Source organism: Rhincodon typus, chromosome 19 (genome assembly GCF_021869965.1).
Source record: "Rhincodon typus isolate 14 chromosome 19, sRhiTyp1.1, whole genome shotgun sequence".
Taxonomy (NCBI): domain Eukaryota; kingdom Metazoa; phylum Chordata; class Chondrichthyes; order Orectolobiformes; family Rhincodontidae; genus Rhincodon; species Rhincodon typus.
Genome location: NC_063350.1, coordinates 26,872,077 through 26,893,571, shown reverse-complemented (window position 1 = coordinate 26,893,571; position 21,495 = coordinate 26,872,077). Strand labels below are relative to the sequence as shown.

General features: G+C 39.9%; 1 protein-coding gene and 1 long non-coding RNA gene across 6 annotated transcripts in view; one reads left to right on the top strand and one right to left on the bottom strand.

The window, feature by feature from the left end:
* Positions 1 to 352: 352 nt before the first annotated feature.
* Positions 353 to 9,826, bottom strand: LOC125485445. The gene is made up of 3 exons (XR_007264173.1): positions 9,564 to 9,826; positions 8,903 to 8,997; positions 353 to 1,406 (listed from the first exon to the last, which is right to left on the bottom strand). It is a non-coding gene; the product is annotated as an uncharacterized LOC125485445 (long non-coding RNA).
* The window catches only part of LOC109918038 (zinc finger protein 704-like), a 112,090-nt gene continuing 98,543 nt past the window's right edge, over positions 7,949 to 21,495 (top strand). The window contains exons 1-3 of one of the 5 annotated variants that reach the window (XM_048608219.1): positions 7,949 to 8,118; positions 9,699 to 9,940; positions 11,078 to 11,161. In XM_048608219.1, the coding sequence (XP_048464176.1) occupies positions 9,699 to 9,940; positions 11,078 to 11,161 (326 nt within the window). In that variant the 5' untranslated portion in view covers positions 7,949 to 8,118. Of the gene's footprint in view, positions 8,123 to 8,695; positions 9,123 to 9,698; positions 9,941 to 11,077; positions 11,162 to 21,495 lie in introns of those variants that run through there. The other 4 variants (XM_048608220.1, XM_048608217.1, XM_048608221.1 and 1 more) reach the window with 4 other exon arrangements.

The window sequence follows — 21,495 nt, the reverse complement described above, 5'->3', positions numbered from 1 at the left end:
CATGTTGAGTGTTGGGTGATTGGACGGGTTATGGCTGGGTTGTTTTGACTATTTCCATGTCCCCTGTCATCTCTCTCTTGTGCAAATACTGCACCACTGGGTGCAGCTTGTTGCAGAGCAATGCCATTTTTTTAAAAAAATTTGTTAATGGGATGCGGGTATCACTGGTTAGGCCAGCATTTATTGCCTGTCCCAAGCTCAGAAGACAGTTAAGCATCAACCATAGTGCTGTGGGTCTGGAGTCGCATGTAAGTCAGACCAGGTAGGGATAACAGATTCCTTTCTCTAAAAGGACATTCATGAACCAGATGGGTTTTTACAATTGAATGTAGTAATATAGTCATCAGACAAGTTTTTTTTGGTCCAGATTTTTATTCAATTCAAATTTCACCATCTGCCATTGTAGGATTTAAACCCATACTCCCAGAACATTAACCTAAAGTTCTGAATTGTTAGTCTAGTGAAATTACCATTACACCGCCATCTCCCCAAGGATAAAGTATCTGTCACCCTCTTTAAAGCAAGTGATACCTCAGCTGAGTCTCTGCTGCGGCCATGGCTGTACAGACTCACCTGACGGCCTTGCTTGAACTTCCACGGATGTGGTCACCCAGTTCGAGACAGGCTTTTTGCAAAGACTTGAAGCATTAGGCTGCATGGTGGCTCAGTGGTTAACACTGCTGCCTCACAGAGCCAGGGACCCAGATTCAATTCCACCCTCGGGCGACTGACTGTATGGAGTTTGCACGTTCTCTCTGTGTCTGCATGGGTTTCCTCTGGGTGCTCTGGTTTCCTCCCACAGTCCAAAGATGTACTAATTAGGTGGATTGGACATGCTAAATTACCCAGTGATTAAGGATGTGCAGGTTAGATGCATTAGTCATGGGAAATACAGGGTTACAGGGATAGGGTAAGGGGATGGGTCTGAGTGGGGTGCTCTTTGGAGGGTCAGTGTCGGCTCGTTGGGCCAAAGGGCCTGTTTCCGCACTGCAGGGATCCTACATACCTCTCCACTAAGTTTGGAATAGGCCTTCTTGATTTTCATAGCTACTGTGGATCATGGTGTAGCACGTGTCAATTCCTTCCAAAGTTACAGCTGTCGCTTCATCATCCTCCTCCTCTACAATGATGGCCTCTAGGCTTTAACATCCGCACTGGCTGAACAAAGCTGAGAGAGGAGTCCCTTCCCACTATATGGCTCTCTACAGCTGTTGCTGCCACCAGGGTCTGTGAACTTACTTTTGATTTGTGAACCATTTGGTGAATCCCAACTTCCTGTTTAACTCTCCCCACTTGTGCTAGAGCTTATTTATAATCCTCTGATGGTCAATCCTCAGAAGATACAAGCTGCTCTGAGGAATTGTCATCAGGCATGTTTAAAGATTGTTGTTCCATGGCTGCAGTTTCTGAAAGACAGAAGAAACAGATCCGTATTAATCCTGACAAAGCCACAGGCTTCTCGTTGATCTGCCATTTAAGAAATAAAATCAACATGTGTCAGAGATATTTTTAATTCTGTCACCAGTCAACTACTTGTTCCTAGTCTCTCCATCTCTGATTACCAGGCATGCAGAGGTGCCACTTATCTCCATGGCTTCCTCCTCTGCATCTTTCAGCTGCACAATTTGTGACTATCCACCTCCAGTCCTATGTCTCCTTCGGACTTTGTGTGTCCTTTGACCCTGAATGAATGAAAGAGGGCTATTCACCTTGTGGATGCAAGGAATTCTCTGAGAAATAGATGCATCACACCACATAAGGATCTGGTGAGTGGTGAGATGGATGGATAAATGGTGGGGCAGGGAAGGGGGTGAGGAGGAGGTGTATAAAAAGTGAAACCTGTATGCTCTTGAAACTTATGTAGGTTTGAGGCGTGATGTGATGGAATAGCTAAACAGGGTTTGGCAGTATGAGTCGAGTTGGTTGTCATATATGACAGGCTATGTGAATCAGCAATTGTACTTATTTTTCCTGACCTGTTTATGGCGTTAAACTGCTTCCTGCATCCTCCTCTGTATCCAAGTACAGGATACAACTAAACTACTTCTTTAACCTCCTCAGCACTACCAACCATGCATTCTTTAATGATAGCAAGAGTTGTTCAGCATTGAAAGAGGCCCTTTGGACTATCATGCTTGCACTGGTTATTAAGCATCTATCTACTCCAGTCCCATCTTCTAGCAATTCACCCAGAGCCTAGTATACTATGGCATTTCAAGGATTCATCTAATTACTTCTTAATTGCTGTGTTGGTTCCCACCTCTACCACCTTTCCAGGCAACGAGTTGCGGATGCCTTCTGGGTGAAAATACTTTTCATTAAATCCCCTCCAAATCTCCAGCCCATTACCTTAACCGTATGGCCCCACTTACTGACCTCTCTATTAAGGCAAAAGATTTCTTCCTGTCTACCTTTATGCCCCTCATAATTTTGCAGAACTCAATCTGGTCATCCCCTCAGCCTTCTCTGCTCAAATGAAAACAACTCCTAGACACACTTCATAGCTAAAACCTCCAGTCTGAACAACATGGTGGTGAACTTCCTCTGCACCCACTCTAATGCAATCACATCCTTCCTATTGTGTGGCGACCAGAACTGCACACAGAACTCCAGCTGTGGTCTAGCTTATGTCTTACAGAGTTCAACCATAATCTTCCTACTCTTGTGTTCAATGCCTTGATTAATAAAGGCAAGTATCCCATTTGCCTTCTTAAACACCTGCTCTGTTTCCTTTAAGGATTTGTGGACATGCTCACCAAGGTGCCTCTCATTCTTTGTATTTCATACCATTCATTTTATACTCTCTCGCCATATTAGTCCTCCTGAAATGCATCACTTCTCACTTCCATTTATCATAGTTTGGCCCATCTGACCAAACTGTCTATAGTGTCCTGTAATCTAAAGTTTTCCTCCTTGCTGTTTAACACACCACCAATTTTCATGTCATCTACAAACATACAGATCAAACCTCGTGTATTCAAGTTTAGATCATTAATGTACACTACAAACAACAAGCAGCAAACCCTGCAGGACGTCACCTGACACACATTTCCAGTCACAACTGCCAATCTTAGATCATCACCCCGTCTCCTGCCACTAAGCAAATTGGGAATCCAATTTGCCAAACTGCCCTAGATTCCATGGACTCTTGCCTTCTTGTTCAGTCTCACTTGCAAGACCTTGACAAAATCAAGTCACTTCTTCACAGTGCTGGGGAGAATTATGCTGCTGTTCTTGCTCTCACCAAGGGGAGTCCTTATTATGTCTCAAAACTGGCCTTGATTGTCCTGAATAAATGACATGGATTGGTTGGACCAAATGTGGTTTCATGTATTTTATGCTGTATCCTATGCAATTCAATGTAACTCCTATGATGTTCCTCCAAAATCTCTATCTATTCCAAATTCCAGTTTCTACTGGTTCTTCAAAATAGGGGTTCAAATTAATTTCATGTGGGTGAACATCATGCCCACTCACAGCTTTGACTAATGAAACTGGGAAGTACAGTTTTAACTAGGCAGCATATTTCAAGACAGATTCCAGCCCATTAAATTTTCTTCAAGGATAAAATGATTTCTCGATTTACAATCTTTCTCTCTCTCTGGATATGCACTTTTCAGCATAATTCACAAATTAGTGACCTCATAGTGTATCAATATTTTTAATCAAATTTCAAAACTTCCTTTTAATGTCATTACTATATATTATTGACAATGAAGTCACTGAAATATTCTATTACATCTTCAAATTTTTCTTCACAGAGCATATTGAATAGTACATAAGAAATGTAGAGTAGAGATTTTTGTAACAACTATATGGCTTAAACCAACCTCAGCCAACCATCAATTCAGCATTTTCTTTATCAAATATTTACCTCTCAATTATGTGCTTACACCATGAGCAGTTTTGTACTAGGGGCTCATATTCTCAAGAAACTGAATTGATACTCCTGAAAATAAAGACTGGCAGGAGCCTACGTACCAGCAAAGATGAGCCAAGCTGAGATAGCCAATCATCCTCCACCATATTACACAAGTGAACGTGGGCAGAGAATGTCAGCACGCAATGTAATGCAGGACTTTGTAGCCATGTCTAACTCAATATGTTTTTCCAGCAAGCACCATGATCAATTGCAGGAATTCTGGACAATTTCACCTTCCTAGCTAATTAAAAGACAATACCATTAAAATGGGATGAAAGCCTATTGTATTCCTTTCACCTGTTTGGCAGATGTGTATTTAGAAAAACAAGTTGCATTTACATGGTCATTTAACGTTGTAAAAAATTCCAAGCTGCTTCACAGGTACATTATCAAAGAAGATTTGACACTGAGCTACATAACAAGACAGTAGATACCAAAAATCGCTTAAAATGTATCTGTTAAGGGGTGTCTTAAAGAAGAAGAGAGACAGGGTGGCAGAAAGGCACAGGCATTGAATTCCAGACTACAGTGCCTAGGCAGCGTGGCCATTAGCGTGGAACAATTAAATTAGATATTGCTTGAGAGTTGGAGGAACAGAGATATTGGAGAGTGTAGGTCTGCGGATAGTTACTGAGATAGGCAAGGCCCAGACCTTGGAGGGACTAGAAGGAGGGTTAAAATTTCAAGTTGGAGGTGTTGAAGAAGCAGGAAGTATTTGGTGACGGATGGGGGGAGCCAGTGAGCACAGGGCTCACAGATGGTGAATGAAGGTTGGTGCAGTTTAAAATAAAGACAGCAAAGTCTAATATACAATTAAATGTGCCATCAGACTGGCAGTTTCTGAAATTATTCTCTAAAACGGTATTGACTTTTGGGTTTTTCCCAAATTCCATGATAAGAATTTCAGATACTTGTCATCAAAATTTCACATTCAAAACTGCAAATACCAACGGTAAGACATAAACATTTGCAGGCACCTTACATACAGAAACATTGAAAACAGGAACTGGTGTAGGCCATTTGGTCCTTCAAGCCTGCTCTATCATTCAACGTGATCATGACTGATCATCCAACTCAGTACTCTGGTCCTTTTCTTGCCCCAGACCGTTTGATCTAAGAACTATAACTATCTCTGAGTTGAAAACATTCAATGTCTTGGCCTCAACTGCTTTCTGTGGCAGAGAATTCCACAGACTCACCACTCTGTGGGTAAAGAAATTTATCCTCATCTCAGTCCTAAATGGCCTACCCTGTATCCTTAGACTGTGGCCCCTTGGTTCCAGAATCTCTTATCAACCAGAACGTCTCTCCTATGTTGATCCTGTTAGAATTTTATACATTTCTCTGAGATTCCCCCTTCATTCTTCTCGACTCCAGTGAATATGGGCTTAACCAATCCTGTCTCTCATCATACATCAGTCCTGCCATCCTACGAATCAGTTTGATAAACCTTTGTTGCACTCCCTCCATGGGCAGATTATTCTTCCTCAGATAAAGAAGATGAAAACTGCACACAATATTCTAGGTGTACTCTCACCAAGGCCCTGTATAAACTGAAACAAGATATCCCAGCTCCTGTACTCTAATCCTGATGCTATGAAGGTCATTGTACCATTTGCTTTCTTCACCGCCTGCTGCACCTGCATACTCACGTTCAGTGACTATTGTACAAAAACTCCCAGCTATTGTGGTATTTCCTCCTTACTCACTCAATCTATCAATATTCAAATAATAATTCATCTTACAGTTTTTGCTACCAAAGTGAATAACTTGACATTTATCCACATTATACTTCATCTGCCATGCATTTGCCCACACACTCAATTTATCGAAATCACACCGAATCATCTCTGCATCCTCCTCACAGTTCACCCTCCCACTCAGCTTTATATTGTCTGCATGCTTGGAGATATTACATTTAGCTCTCTCATCTAAACCATTATCATGTATTGTGAGTAGCTGGAGTAGCAGTGATCCCTGCAATTTCCCACTAGCATTTGGCTGCCACTCAGAAAATGGATTATTCCAACTCTTTGTTTCTTGTCTGCCAAACAGTTCTTTATCCATGTCTATTCACTACGTGCAATCCCCTGCGCTTTTGACTTACATACTAATCTTTTATGTGGGATCTTATTGAAAGCCTTCTGGAAGTTCAAGTAAGCCACATCCACTGGTCCCTCACCGCTCTCTAGGTAAAGAAATGTATCCTCATCTCAGTTCCAAATGGCCTACCCATATCCTTAGGCTGTAGCCTCTGCTTCCGGAATCAATCCGTAACCTCCAATCCATGGGAACTATCCCAGATTCTATAGAATCTTGACAAATGACCAACAATACATCCATTATTTCTAGAGCCACTTATATAGCATGGAAACAGACCCTTCAATTCAACTCGTCTGTGCTGGTCAGTTATCCTAAACTGGTCTAGTCCCATTTGCCAGCATCTGGCCCCTATCCCTCTAAACCCTTCCTATTCATGTTCCCATTCAAACGCCTTTTAAATGTTGTACCTGAACCCACCTCTACCACCTCCTCTGGCAGCTCTTTCCAAACACGTACCACCCTCTGCATGAAAAAGTTGCCTCTCAGGTCCCTTTTAAATCTTTCCCCTCTCGTCTTAAATTTATGCCCTCCAGATTAGGACTCCCCTACCCCAGGAAAAAGACCTTGATTATTCACCCTATGCGTGCCCCCCTCCCCCCACAATGATTTTATAAACCTCTATAAAGGTCACTCCTCAGCCTCCTACGCTCCGGGGGGAAAAAGCCCTCCCTAAATACATGATTCATGTTATGTGTAAAAATTAACTACTAGCATATTTTAACACACAATGAATGATCGGTACTAACAGATTCTCAACACGTAATGTTGCCAAGGTTAAACCGTCAGAAGTAGTACTATTTTAAAGCGAAATTAATTGCAACCCTATTAAATTAGTGGTTTGTTTTAAAGGAAAATCATAAATTCCACACATACAAGAAAAATATACTGGGGTTGAAAATGAAATATGGGTAGCATTATGTAATCGAGACAATTCACTTTTTTGTCGTTTGATTCTACCCTTAATAGATAACGACTTACTATGACTATGGAGGCCAGTTTCCCCATGTACCTTTAACCTAGCGACCATTTCAAGAAACCCATATCTTGTTACATATTCCCAACAAGAAATGTTCAAATCCTGGTGAACTAATTAATAATAGTAGATAGTGCTTTAAAATTTGTATTCGTTAAGGAAAACGCACAAGTTTCCAAATCGAGACCTCAATATCAAAGAAAAGCTTCCAGATTAAGAGTAGCACTTTAGTAACACGGTAGAAACAAATTCCCATCATTCATATGCAATTGTCCAGATATTTCATCCCATTCCATCCCAGAAATTCAATTGTAGACAAACTGGACAATCCCCTTTTCAACGGTGGAAAACATTTAGAGGAAAGTTTAGTTTAAACAAATAGCTTGTAATGCAAACTTTCTTAATACATTATAGTCTCTCATGATATTACTGAATTCACAATAGGGGTATAAAAAATCCCCTGTGGGCTAGATAAAGTTTTAATATTTTGATACATAAGTCAGCAAATTTCGCTTCACCTTAACATTAAATGCTATTTTTAAAGCCCATGTGAAATGTACTTACTAGAACAGATAAAATAACTGTCATATCAGTGCAACCAACCTAATTATATGCAAAATGTAAATTATTCGCCTGTCACCTAATCACGTTTTTAAACCACATAGCTTTCACAAGTCAAATGAAATTGGTTAGCCCTCTGACTCGCTTTCCACTTAGTGAGGAAAAGCCTGAGTTTACCTACAAGGACTGTATTCATACCGCAATGATACAAACTCTAGATTAATATTTTAAAAAAAGTTAAGCGAGCAAGACTCAACAGGGCTGCCATTTTCCCTCCGGCCGCTTGCAGATCTATTGGATCTCCGTTTGAATAGCGACGTGCACTACGTGCTGTAAACATTACAGTGTCAAGTCCCTGCTAGCTCTTTGCTATGATTGATGGGCGGAGAAACCGGCCGGCGCGCTCTGCAGTCCGTTCCATTACTCCTGCCCACAGGCTGATCGCAGGGGGTGGGGAGTCAGCCCCGTTTCTTAACGTGCAACTTTCCCCCCCAGAGCAATCCTCGACGTGGAAAGCCAAGCTGAGCGGCAGCAAGTTGCAGGTGGACAAGGCAACTAAGTGAGTGAGTAATAATCAGACTGAGAACCAGTGATCGCTTGAAAAGGGAGAGATGAAATCAACGAAAATAGAAGAGGCGTAACTTCTAAAAATCCAATCGTATCGAGACTGGATTAAAAATAAATCAAACAGGCGGAGCCAAACTTGGAAATGCGTGATAGGCACATGGCAGTGAATTAGTTCGTTTTGAAATGTTTTGACCCAACTTTGGTTGCAAGGTGGGAGGCAAGGGGAAGTGGTGGAAGGAGGGAGACAAGATGGGTTATTAAAGGGGAGCTGGAAAGGGCGGGAGGAGGGGTTGGAAAGAAGTGAAGTGGGAGTAAAAAGGGGTGGTGACGGTGGAAAGGGGCGAGGTGGGGCAGTGGGTCTGCAAACTGCGCTGCCCGGGCACCGGGAACAGCAGCGGACCGGCATTGAGTGACAAGTAGCTACACCAGCCGGGCGCCTTGTTGCCACTGTCAGCGTTCTTTAATGGAATGTTTATAATATGCAGCCACCAATCGGTGTGAATGGGAGGCGGGGCCCAGCCCTGGGAGGGGCGGGGCCCGGCTCAACCCGGGCACAGGGAGAGAAGCAAAACAATTGTAATCAGCAGGAACGCCGGCTCGCAGAGTCGAGGGGCGGTTTCTCCCTCTCTCTGTGCGTGCAAATATCAGAATCTCACACGAATGTAAAATTACATTAGCCTCTTCCGTGAGGGAAAAAAAAACAGACGCCTAGTTTAGTTCACCCCGTCTTCTTCCACCCCCCCAAAAAGCAAGACCATGAGCTCCAAACGCCTTACCAAAAAATATAAAGTTGTAGGTACAAAGGTTTGCGCGCCAAGTTCAGCCGGCGAAGTCAGAGTCTCTGGAGTGATTCAGGCTTGTAAGAACGACCCTGCGGGCAATAATTTATACACAATCATGTTAGATGATGGCTCACTCAGAGAGTATGCAGAAGAAGAAATAATCTGCATCGATGTCAAAGTATCTGGAAAAGGAAAATCCGGATATAATCAAAAGGTATTTAAACAATTATTCATTTTCATTGCACAAAAGGTTAAATGGTTTCCACCGATTGCAAAGTCGATGCATGATTTCATTTATGTTTTTTTTCCAATCAGACATATTACTTTTTTATATTTGCAATATATATTGAAACTAAGATGGCGCCTGAAGTGCACGTCCAAAGTTTAAAGAGAGTAGAGCGAGGAAACAGGTATAATTAAATGCCCATCTCCAGCGAGACCAAACGCCGGTACCAAACATTGAATGTTACACTGCTGTATTATTAGTGTCGGTCCCGTTTTTGAAAGTAAACATGTCAATCGAGATACAGCACATTCCTTGGGGTGAACTGTCTAAACAACTTTGCCACTTGTGGACTTGTCATTTCAATGTCTGGACGTTGGGGTTTGTCCAGTTTAGCTTGGCAATAGGCAGGCCTGCAATAAGAAAACTAACCGAACATTTTAGGTTGATTTGCCTGCATTCCGGATGTTTACTTTTGGGGGGGAAAAAGTTTCTTTTTGGAAAAGGTTTCATTTGCCGCGGCGGAGAAAAAAAAAGTCATTAGCTCTCGGTTTTATAAAATTACAGATGCTTTTGAACTGCAAAGGCAGTGACTCGGTGGCGGCGTTTCAAGAACGAGAAAAGAATGATGTTCCTTTAAGATCCCCAGAGCCACGCGGCCTGACAGCCAAAAAGCCCGAAGACCGGTATCTGGAAAACAAATGTAACAGAACTCGCGAGGTGGAGAAGGAGCACTCGACCCTCCCCCTTGGCTCGGTGTCAGAACAGAAACGCCTCCTTCCTTCGGCAAACATCGACGTTCCTCAGAGGTAGGCTTTTTTTTCTTTTTCAGAAGCGATCCGAGCTGCTTTTCGGATATCTAGGAACGGATGAAGTCAGATTGCATCCTCAAATGGAACTAACCATGGCACATAACATATTCTGAGCGTATTGAACAAATGTTCCTTTCTTCCCCCCCATTTTTTCCCCGCTCGAAATGGGAACGCCCACCATCTGTATTCAGGAGTTTAGATCCTGTTATAGATGACAAATTATCAGTTCAAGTGTAATCGATACTCCAGCAAACATACCATTGTACTTAGCAACTGCTGAAATGTAAAAATCACTTGACTCTCCATTTTTATAAGTTCTGACATGGTGTACTTTGATCTTGTCTTGTATCACTCTTAAAGTTTCAATAGCATATTGCTGTGGTCAAACGTTAGTGTAACATTGATTTGTCACTCTTTTGATTCATTATTTGGATCAGCTGGCCATAAAGGTACTTCAGTCAGTCATGAACTGTCACCAGCATTTTGTGCTAGCTGCTGTTACTATGACTGCACTGGCAACATTTCTAATAGTAATTGTCATCCACTTGAATGCTGAAGTTATTGACATATAGAATGAAGTAGTTAGCCTGTGCACATGAAGGTGGCTGCCAGAAAGAGGTGACTGTGTTGAAGACACACTTATGGTTACTCATATTTGTTTCAGTGAAGCAATGGTTTAATTTTTTCGCTATAAAGCAATAGCATCTACAAAGTGGGATGATTGGAAAGCTTAGTGATCAGCCTTTCAAATTTTAGAAAGAAAGAAGATAACAAAAACTCATAATCTTACAAGTTTATAAAAGCAGAGGGAACTGGTTATGTGGCTGGTTAAATTATTCTGGTTGCGGAAGCAGCTCACTGCACTTCAGTATTCCAATTGTGGTAAGTGATTTGTATGTAGCTGTCTTTGAAATCAGCAATATTTATGATTACGTTTTAAAATTCTTTTGTTAACTTGCAATTGCGTGTTAAATTTGGTAAAGTCTCACTGATTAATAGTTGTAATGTCCTGTGCTCCTAATAATTTGCTATACTTCAAGTCTTGTTCATTATTCAAAAAAACTCATGCACTTCATAATCCAAATACTGTTGATGAAGAATATTCTTTTGTCTCTTCCACAATGCGATTTGAAGAAACTTCAAGACCTTCACTACCCTAGAAGAGAGTGAAGACATATATCTGGGCTTCGAACTCATGAGAATGCCTAAAGAAAAGAGGTCAGTGCCCAGGCCTCAACACTGTTAGGGAGTTGCATCTGATACAGAATTCACCGTGGGGCCAACTCCTGCTGGTGTCATTCAAATTGGAGATCCAGCTAAAAATGCAGAGAAGTACTTCTGCAAAACAGATGGATTCTGGCTGTTCATGCCACCGCTACCATAATTGCACCAGAGCATCCAATGGTCAGGCATGTCAAGCTATTCAAAAGATTGACAACCAAGTGAAAGGAGAATAGGGGATGACACGTAGCTTGGCAGAATAAGCCAGTGTTATAGCTAACCTTATCACAGTGATCAGGTACATCACCATCATGCCTCACAACTCTACAATTGCCAGTCAAAGCTTTCATTTTGCTGCTAACTGCCAGTCAGTAGATGTAGTAGAGTAAGTTCCAATCTAGTTCCATAGATTCAGTGCTACTAATTTATAAAAGTACCTTTGTTTTGAAGAGTTTCAAGTGTTTCTGCAGTACCATCCAGTCAACTTTAGAATTCACATTTTAAGGAAAGAAAAGCAGTGATTTCTGGATTGATTTCTTTTTTTCCTTCTGCATTGATAACCTTGCTATTTCACAAGGAAAACGAGTTGAAGTTTTAAAGCAATTGCCATTTTACAGAATTATTTCTCTTTAGTTAGTCTTAAATTTAGCTTCCAATATTTCTCTTCAGGAGTTTTGTTTGTAGGTGTAGAATTTGAATTATATAAAGGAACTTATGCCAAGAAGGAAGATGTGTCAGATTGTTATTGCCAAAACTATGCTCCAGACAAAAGATTAATGGAGCAATACCACTGGCGATCAGTTATACGTTGTACTAAATTAAATCCAAAAAAGTTTCAGAAAACTTTTAAATTTGTAGCATTCTACCAGTATACATATGTGTAGAATTGAGGTAGTACATGGAACATCTGGAATTTTGCTAAATCATGCATTGGAAAAACAAGAAGGATTCTTATTTACCTTTGAAGCCTCCATATTCTTGACTAAGTTGTTATCTTGCATTGTTTCATGCTATTCTTATCATCTGATGAATGTCTATTGTTTTCTGGTTCCCTATTTTAATGATTTATTTACTTTGTCAGTGCACCTTAGCTTTGAGTTTGTTGTTTGAAACATTTTCTCCAGAGAAATGTTGCAACTGAAATCATCATGTGTCCATTTACAGTGCTTCATTAATACATTGTAATATAGGTAGTCTTGTTTCACGTGGACACATAGCAGTTTGATAAGGAAGTGCATGAGCATTTTGATTTACCTTGGAAGTTCTTAATGTGTATTTCTGTGTTATATGCCTCATCAACTTAAAATTACACAGAGCATGGATTTTATTAATATTAGTGAGCAAGGGCTTCCAGTATTGTAAAATCATTGCTATAACTCCAATTATACCTAGCCCCAACAACTCTTTAAACGGCCACTAAAAGCTAGATCACCTCTTCACATTGTTAAAACCTGTGGCTGAAATCTTGAAGGTTGATGTTTACAGTGCATTTACTTTTCAGTTTTTGGGTTTTTGCAATGTTTTATTTTCCCCTGAAAGTGCGTTAAAGTTGTGTAATCTAAATTGGACATAAAGCTTGAATATCTCCAAAATAAAGCAAAAAGAGACTGGCTGCTCCAGGAAGACCTCCTTGTTGGGCTACGGCTTTGTATTCATCCTGCTTTAATGCGAGTACTGCAGCATCTAAAGTGTATCTTTAACTCTGTTATAGTGTAGCTACATCCTGTAACTTCTAAAAGGTACCTTACTGTCTCAAGTGTCTTGTGAAATGAGAGGTTCATAATTTGAATTTGGGTATAGTTCAGAAAATTAAGGTTTCTTTAACGTTAACATTTGCAGACAGTTTTAAGTATAGAAATGTACAGCAGGAATTGTTCCTGAGAAGTGTTAACATAATCCTCAGATCACTAAGCAGCTTCCCATTCCTTCCACAGCGCTTTTTCTCCCTAGGCATTTCTCCCCTTCATTCTGCCAGTGAAGTACTATTCCTAAACCCAACAACCCCCTTTTATCTTCATTACTTCATACGCATACTTATTTTTATTACTTCTTGAAATAGAAGTCACTGGCAAGGCTGGCATTGTCCATTTCTAGTTGATCTGAGAAAGTGATAGGGTCCTTTGTTTTTGAACCTCTGGAATCTATGTAGTAAATGTGTTCACACAAGTTTGTTAGGTAAAGAGTTCTAAAATTCATGCTTGCCCCACTGGAGAAATTACAACATATGTCCAAGTTGATTGTAGTATGTGTTTTGAGAGAAATGTAGAGGCATTGTTGTTCCCATTTGCCTTTTGCTGTTGTGCCTCTGGGTTGGGTTTTCTGCTGAAGAAATGTTGAAGCGTTGGAACAGTGGTTGAACACTCTATCCATGGGACAACAATAGCAGACAGCACACTGGATGTCTGGGTTGCCAATTTTTGGATGGTATTGAGTATCTTGAATATTCTTGAAGCTGTAACAACGTTTACTAGTAATTATCCCATCTGAATGCTGACTTGCATTTTGTGGCTGATTACGATACTTTGGGGATTTGGAAAGCAAGCCATACACTGCAGATTACCCACCAATGAGTTAGTGACTGGTCTGAACTATTTCAGTTTTTGGTCAATAGTGACTTCCAAGATGTCAACAATAGCAACACTAATAGCATTCAAAGTCAAGTTTAAGGTAAGGTGGTTGGAGCTGAAAATAGTCAGTACTCAATTGATATGAATGTTACTTTCCCCATATCAGCCTAAGACAGGATGTTATCCAGATGTTCTAACATTGAGCCTGGTCAATTCATTATCTGAATTATAAATGGAGGTGATATGTCAGCAACCAGATTCACCTTTGATCATTTGATGGAGGGAAAAATTATTGATGAAGCAACTGAAAGTAGTTGGACCTCAGATGATGATGTGCTGCAAGGATGTGCTGGAGCAGAGATAATTGCGCCTCTGAATGAAAAAAATAAATGGGCAACAAAATGAGGTGTTGATTTGGTATCGGCCAGTTTACACTACAATCTCCAACATTTACACCACCTTTGCTTCACCTTTTATAGTCAGTTATTCCAGGCAAGTATTAAATTACCGGTATAGACATCATTTGTAAAAGTATCATTTTAAACTTAGTAAGCAAGCCATGTATTTTGTTCAGTTTAATACTTGTCATTTTTTTTAATGGCAGCATCTAATCAGTTGTTGTATTAAGGATGTACAGGTGAAGGACATTGATCAAATAATTTGGGTGCATCTTGTCATATCATGGTAGTGTCTCTACATCTGAGCGTGAAGGCTGAGATCCCACCTGCACCAGAGTGTGTAATGACATCTCTGAATAGGTTGGTTGGAAAAGTCAATGAGTACATCTTGGACATTTGCATTTGTTAGGGAGGAAGCAGAGAAAGGGAATGTTGCCGTGATGGTGCACTCGGAAAGAAAGCCCCTCGTATTGCTGTCCCCAGTGTTAAGGCCTGGATGTTGCTGTCGGCTGCTGCTTCTTGCTGTGTTGTTTGCAGACCAAAGGGTTTCTCCTTGATTTTTGAGGTAATTTGATTTGCTACCTGAAGATAGTTTTGATAAGATGTCCACTTGATTAATACTTCTGCTGTTCTCTCTGAATGGTATTAAGTTCAAAGCCGTTGCTGAAGAATGGGACGTTAATGTTAGCCATTCACACCACCTCATAATTAACTGGCTTCTGCAGCTCTCGTTGTTTAAATATCAAGCTCTGAGTTGGTTCAGAAGTCCATAGATTTAAGTTTTTGATAAGTTCACAAACAGTAGAAGGTATGTATCTTCATATGGTTCCATCTTTGTGTGAAGTGCTTTGTTTGAATGAGCATACAATGTTATTCAATTGTAAATCTTCCAATGACTTGAGACACTTGAGAATGCAAAAATTGCAGAAGTCATCTGACCATCGCAGCCATCTTAGTATTATAATGACTCTTATTTTTTAAAGAAAAGGCAATTCCAGAAATATGATGTTGAATACAGTCTATATATAAAGCTAAGAATATGATTTGCCATCACTGGCCATTTGAGTGCACTTTGTTTTATAATATTCATGGTGAGTGAAAATGGAGAATGTTGTTGTTCCTTGGCCTGGGGAGCTCAAAATAAAAATGTGGTTAAAACTTCTTCTGCTGGAGCGACACTAGAAATAAATATGGGGTTTTCCTTATCAACTATTTTATGGGAAAGTCTATGTAATGGACCTTTTGAGAATATTTTGTCTGTTGAATAGTAAATTGATAATCATTTCAAGTGGGAAAACTGTTTTTCAACAAAAAATGCACTAAAAGATTAAGGATTGACCTTGCCAGCATAAAATGGACTCTTAAAAGAACAGAAATCTCTGGGATGAAATGGGTCAAATCAATTTATCCATTGTCAGCTTGCTTTATAAAATGAAATACTCTCACAAAGAGAGTACTGGAGACCTGAGAAGATGGACATCTTGTAATATGTGGTGTACAGAATATGAAAAATTATTTTTCTCTATTTCTTTAATGTTTTTTGAAATGTTGTCTGTATTATAAAGTTTTGATTTAAAGAAAAAAGGAAGCTCTGTAGTGGCATGCTAATCATATTAAGGAGACAGAGATTGAAGGATATTCCTTGTTTATTATGGCAAACTTTGTTTTAACTGGCACCCTATGAACCAGGACTCATGATAAAATGGCAATGGCAAAAATTATCCACCTCAAGTACTGCAAAGTTTACTGTATTATTCTGTCCAATTATTATAGGTTTAAAAATGTATTTACCTCAGTGTAAATGTACTTGTTCAATTGAATAGCCACACAAAATATTAACCGTTAATTCAAATTTGAGTCAATTTCATCTCAAATACTGCGATCTACCACGATGTCTAGTAGTCAGTTAAGGGTGTGAATGAGAAGGCTCTCTGCTGGTAAGTTTTATTTAACGCAAAATTGCATTATTATTTAAGTGAGCTATGCTGTAAATAAAGTAAGACAGTGATGTGTGTACCCTCGCTTTGAGTTTCTATTACTTAGTGTGAGTTTTTACATTGCTTATGTGGACCTCTTAATCATCCGGAATATTTTATCAACTGGCACACTCCTGGTCTGTTAGGTGCCAGTTAGTAAAAGGTTTGCAGTATTTCATAGGATGTGGGTATCGTTGTCAAAATTAGCATTTGTTTTCCATTCATAATTGCCCTTGAACTGACTGGCTATGCCATTTCAGAAGGTGATTCAGACTTTTCCCAGGGGGCTGGAGCAACATGGAAACCAGACCAGGTAAGAGCAGCAGTTTTGCTTCCCCATGAAGTTTCAGTGAACTAGATTGCTTTTTACAGCAATCGACAATAGTTGTCATTATTGAAACTAGTGTACGTTGCAAAATTATTAATTGAATTTAAGTTCCATCAGCTTCCATTGTGGGATTTGAACCCATGTCTTCAGAGCATTAAATCAAGTATAAAGCAAAAGATTGGAGTTTGGTTTCCTATTTCACCATCTGACATCAGACATCTCAACATAAACAGTTGTAAAGTCATAAATCAAACAAACATTGTAGCAGAGGTATCTTGCATTAACCACATCCACTAATTTGAAGCCCCGTCCCTTTTAGAACTCCTGTCTATGTATATTGGGAAAATTATGTTGACATCAACTCATCTGCTGCATACATTAGAGCCCATGTTACAAAGTTCAGAACTTAGCCTACGAGCCAAACTGAAATTTAGTGTTCCAGTGAAGTGTCTTTAGAGGGCCAGGTATTCAGGTTTAATGCCACTTCCTTTTTAAATATGCACTTTCTCCAAAGTTTGTATTTTTCCATCATCAGTTCTATTGTTCTGAGGCCTCTACGAACTGATCACGTGATGTCTGTACTTTCTATCAACAGTTGCACCTCCACTGGCAGGAGAATTAGTGCAACATGGCAAATTTACATTGTAGGGTTGCCTTATAAATTTATGGAAAACATTGATATCAAATATTTTAAGTCAGTACACATGTTACAAATCAGATCAGTTGGGTATATGACCAAGAATGTTTAAAAAAACATACAGAATATGTAAACTTTGCCATCGGATGAATTGTTGAACCTTTCTGTGGATATAATGGTTCCATGGTTCCATTGGGGGGAGCAGGGTTTTCTTCCTGATGTCCTAGCTAATGTATAACCAATGTAATTAAAATCAGATTATCTGGCCTTTATCACTATTTTGTTTGAGAGATGTCATATTTCCAAAAGTTAGAACAGTTGCTACATTTCATCAGTACTTCACAGACTGTGAAATGCTTTTGGATTCACTGAGATGTGAAAGACACAAAATGAATACAAGTTGAGTCAACATAGATATATCGAGTAATGAACATTATCTTTCTGACTATACCTTGAGGTTTGTGGCATGACATAGTATTATCAATAATTAACTGATTCGGTGATATCGTCTGCAAGATGATTTGACTTTATTTTAGCTATTCTTTGATTACTTTTGTTGTTTGTGCCAGGAACCTTTGCCAACCATGGAGTAGTGAGTTGGATGAGTGTTGTGAAGAGTTATATGTTTTTTGCTTCAACGTAATTGAAAGTGTAATTACTCTTTCTTATCTTGAGAATTGAGGACTGTGGCCATTAACATTACATATAATAAAAATCATAATTTGTAAAAGCTAAGCAGTCAACATTTTAACCTTTTCGAGTAAATTTCAACCCCTTTTATATTTAGCGACAGTCCAGAAAGGAAAGCTTTTTATAAACTTCATATCTTTGAAACTTCGTGCATTTATTTGCTTTTGTGCTGGTTCATATTTTTATTTTGATATATCTGTCCAATATGTCATCACTAAAAAGCAGTCTGGATCAACCTTTTTGATAATGAAGCAACATCATCCATCCTAACATGTAAGACTAATAGTACCTTGTTCGTTGAAATTTCAGTTATGTTTTACTGCTTTAAGTAGCCCTTCTCCTGCCATATGATTACGTTTCACATAAAAGACAGGGAGATCCTTTTAATTGTTAAGTAAATGTGAGAATTAACCAGAAAAAAAACAAACAATTGTGCATTGTTTACAGTTTATTTATTTTAGTTTGTGGTACTTGGGAACATTGCAAGTGAGTTAACGTCAGTCCTGCGTGCTTAAGTTTCAGATGGGCACGACAGAAGAAAATCTTCTAATTGTGGCTGTTTTTTTTGTGTGTGGATTAATTTGACTATATTCCACATTTTATGTATAATTTTATTTATTTTTTTCAACCTCTGCTATTCAGTATCACTTACTCTTTGGTTAGAGACTTAATGTCCGAATGAAATAGCCAACCCCAAAAAAAGGTTTTCCTGCTAGCACAATGTCCAACAGATAACCCACACGTCAAATCCAGTCCCATTCCTAATACAGGCGCTAAGCCAGTTTCAACCATTGGTTTCTTTCACTTGCAGCTGAAATGATCTGTAGTTAAAATTGAGTTTGTGTGCTCACTCGGAGAAGAACCAGGCCCCATATAATCGTTCAGCTGAAGCCCTTTTAAAAATTAAATGACACCAGCCTGGAGGAATTCAAAAACACATGCTTCTTGGTTGGGCTAATCCTATTACTGATTGTAGCTTCATGAAAGCAGACGTTGGGATGAGATGAGGTCTTTTTATTCCTTTCAATGTGGGCTCTCGCATATTGCTGCTGTGGGAGAGCTCCACTTTGTGTGAATGTTGGTGCTTTTTGTGTTGTGATGTTTTGAGCATTGAATCAGTTTGAGGTTTGTCTCTGGTCTTGCATTTCCGCCTTTTAGGATGGAACCCATTTGGTGGTTTTACACATGCCGATTTCAACCATTAGCCATTTTTATTTCCAGTGATGATCGGACTGTTGTCTCTGAGTATGAGTATTAATTAGCAGAAAGCATGACGCAACAATGAAAATCAATCATTGTTATGTAGGCACAGCTACATTCAGTTTAGCTTTCAATGTGGTATTATGCTGATTTCAAACTGATTTGAAATTGCTCGAACTAATCATACATTGATTCTTTTAACCATTGGTGAGAAGAGACTTCCCATCCCATTTATATGGGAGGATTTACATAATTGCTGATGTTGAAGGGCTGTGCTCTGGTTATTGTGTTTGTTGGTGTTCACTAACTTTCTTATGTTGACCTGCAGTACAGTTTGTGCATCAGATGTGGAGTAAGCACAACACTATCCCTTAGACCCCTCTCTTTCCTTTCCCCAAGATTGTGGAAGACTGCCTGTTATCATTCATTCCCTTCCCCAAGATTAAATAAAGACCTTAAATCTATGCCATATAATACTAGCAAGCAAGCTAGTGCATTTGTTGAAAATTCCTTTTTAACTTTTTAGCACAGATTTTAATCAATTTAGTTTAAACTGGTTAATTCTTCTAACTAACAAGTAAGAATCTTAGACTAATGCTGGTACTTTGTGGTGTGTCTTTCAGGGTCAACTTCTCAATGATACTTCCATTTTTTTTCTTGATCACAGTATTGACTGCCTTATTAAAGCCTAATCATGTTAATAAGTGATAGAATGAATGAGTGGTACTGGTATATTTGTTGTCACTGTAGATAAAACTATTTCTCGACCCCAGTAATTAAATCCATCAATATTTAAAAAATCAAATATGTATTGAAACAAGCAAGTTACTGTTAAAAAAATACAAAGCCCTGTTTAAGATGTGTTTGATATTATTTGGTGTTGCAGTTTACAAATGGTAAGTAAATCGGCTCCATTGATGCATTAGCTGAATATAAGTTAGTTAATTTACACTAATATGCTTTTTAAAACTGTGCTGCTTTTTGTGGTGCTATGTTTGGTAGATTGACCCACAGTAACTACTTGGCAAAGATTTCAACGAAAGTTGTGAAGTGAATGATGAAACATACTGTCTTATTTAATATTCCACTAATTCCTGGTTAAAATTGCCCCATTTGATGGGGCCTGTAATTAATTGTGCTTTGCAAGATTCATTCTATTGTTAGTCACATGGTGCCATTTGTCAAGGCCTCTTCCTATGCTCAATCTTCCAACTATGGCCTTTCCCCATGCCTGACTTCCTGAGAACGGAGCCCAAGGCACCTCAGCCTGAGGTCTGCATCAGGGAGCTTTCACTCACCAGGCTGCAGATCATCTGCATGAGCATCCAATCGACTTGGCAATATCATTAGATGCTGCTTGATAGCATCCCTTTGAATTGTTGTTGCTGCCTCCAAAATCCTCTCAGATATGGTGGAACTGCTCCTCTTGGCTGTCTGCAGCGTTGTAACTTTTCTCCCATTTCTCCTAACTGGCAGAGTGTGGGGCTATATCCTTTCCTCCGCTCCCCTCCCTCATTCTCTCTTACGTGACAGTTGATTGGGCTCATACAGAACGAAACAACATAGGGGAGCTGCTAAATTTGATCAGGATTGCTGGGCAAAGGACAATGGCTGCTGAGCCCTCAGACTAGTGTAGGGAACATTGTTGGAGAGAAGTGCAGCCAGCATAGAGTCCACAGTAAAGAGACATATGCTGAGGTGCTCCGCAAGCCTTTGGCCTGGCAGCCAATCAAGACGAGCAACTCCACTGTGTCTGAGCAAATCCTGGAGGTAGTGGTGACCAACCAGAAGGGGCACCGCAGCCAATCGAAAAGATGCTAACGTCAGGCTGTGAACTGGCTAGGAACCAGTGGACTGCTCAAGCAGGCACTCTGGAACCTGATGAGCAAAGGCTGTCTGGTACAGAGCTGGAAATAGTGCCTCGGGTCATGCTTGGCGAGGCAGGGAGGATAAGAGGCTGCAGACCTGGCGGGGGAGGCCCCAGCATCAACCCCTGTGGCACACAACTTTTAACGTCCTGCAACTCTGAAAGAACTCACTTATTCCTACTCTCTGCTTCCTGTTAACCAGCCAATTTTCTGTCTGTGCCAATATGTCACATTGTACACCATGACCTTTTGTTTTCTGCAGTAACCTTTGGTGTGGCACCTTATCAAATGCTTCTGGGAATATAAATACAAAGCATCCACTGGTTCTCCTTTATTTACAGTACAGGTTATTTCTTTCGAAGAACTCCAATAAAATAGCTTAACGTGAATAAATGTGATGGTTCCTTCCTTGCCATCCTTTCAGAAATTTAGTTCAGGATAGCCCCCACCCTCTGGGTAAAACACATTCTCCTTATCGAAATAACAAGGTGTAGAGCCGGATGAACACAGCAGGCCAAGCAGCATCAGAGGAGCAGGAAAGCTGACGTTTCGGGTCGAGACCCTTCTTTAGAAAATGAGAAGAGATATATGAGCACTGGAGGGGGTGCAAGAGGGTGCAGATTTCTGAAGAAGGGTCTCGACCAGAAACGTCAGCTTTCCTGCTCCT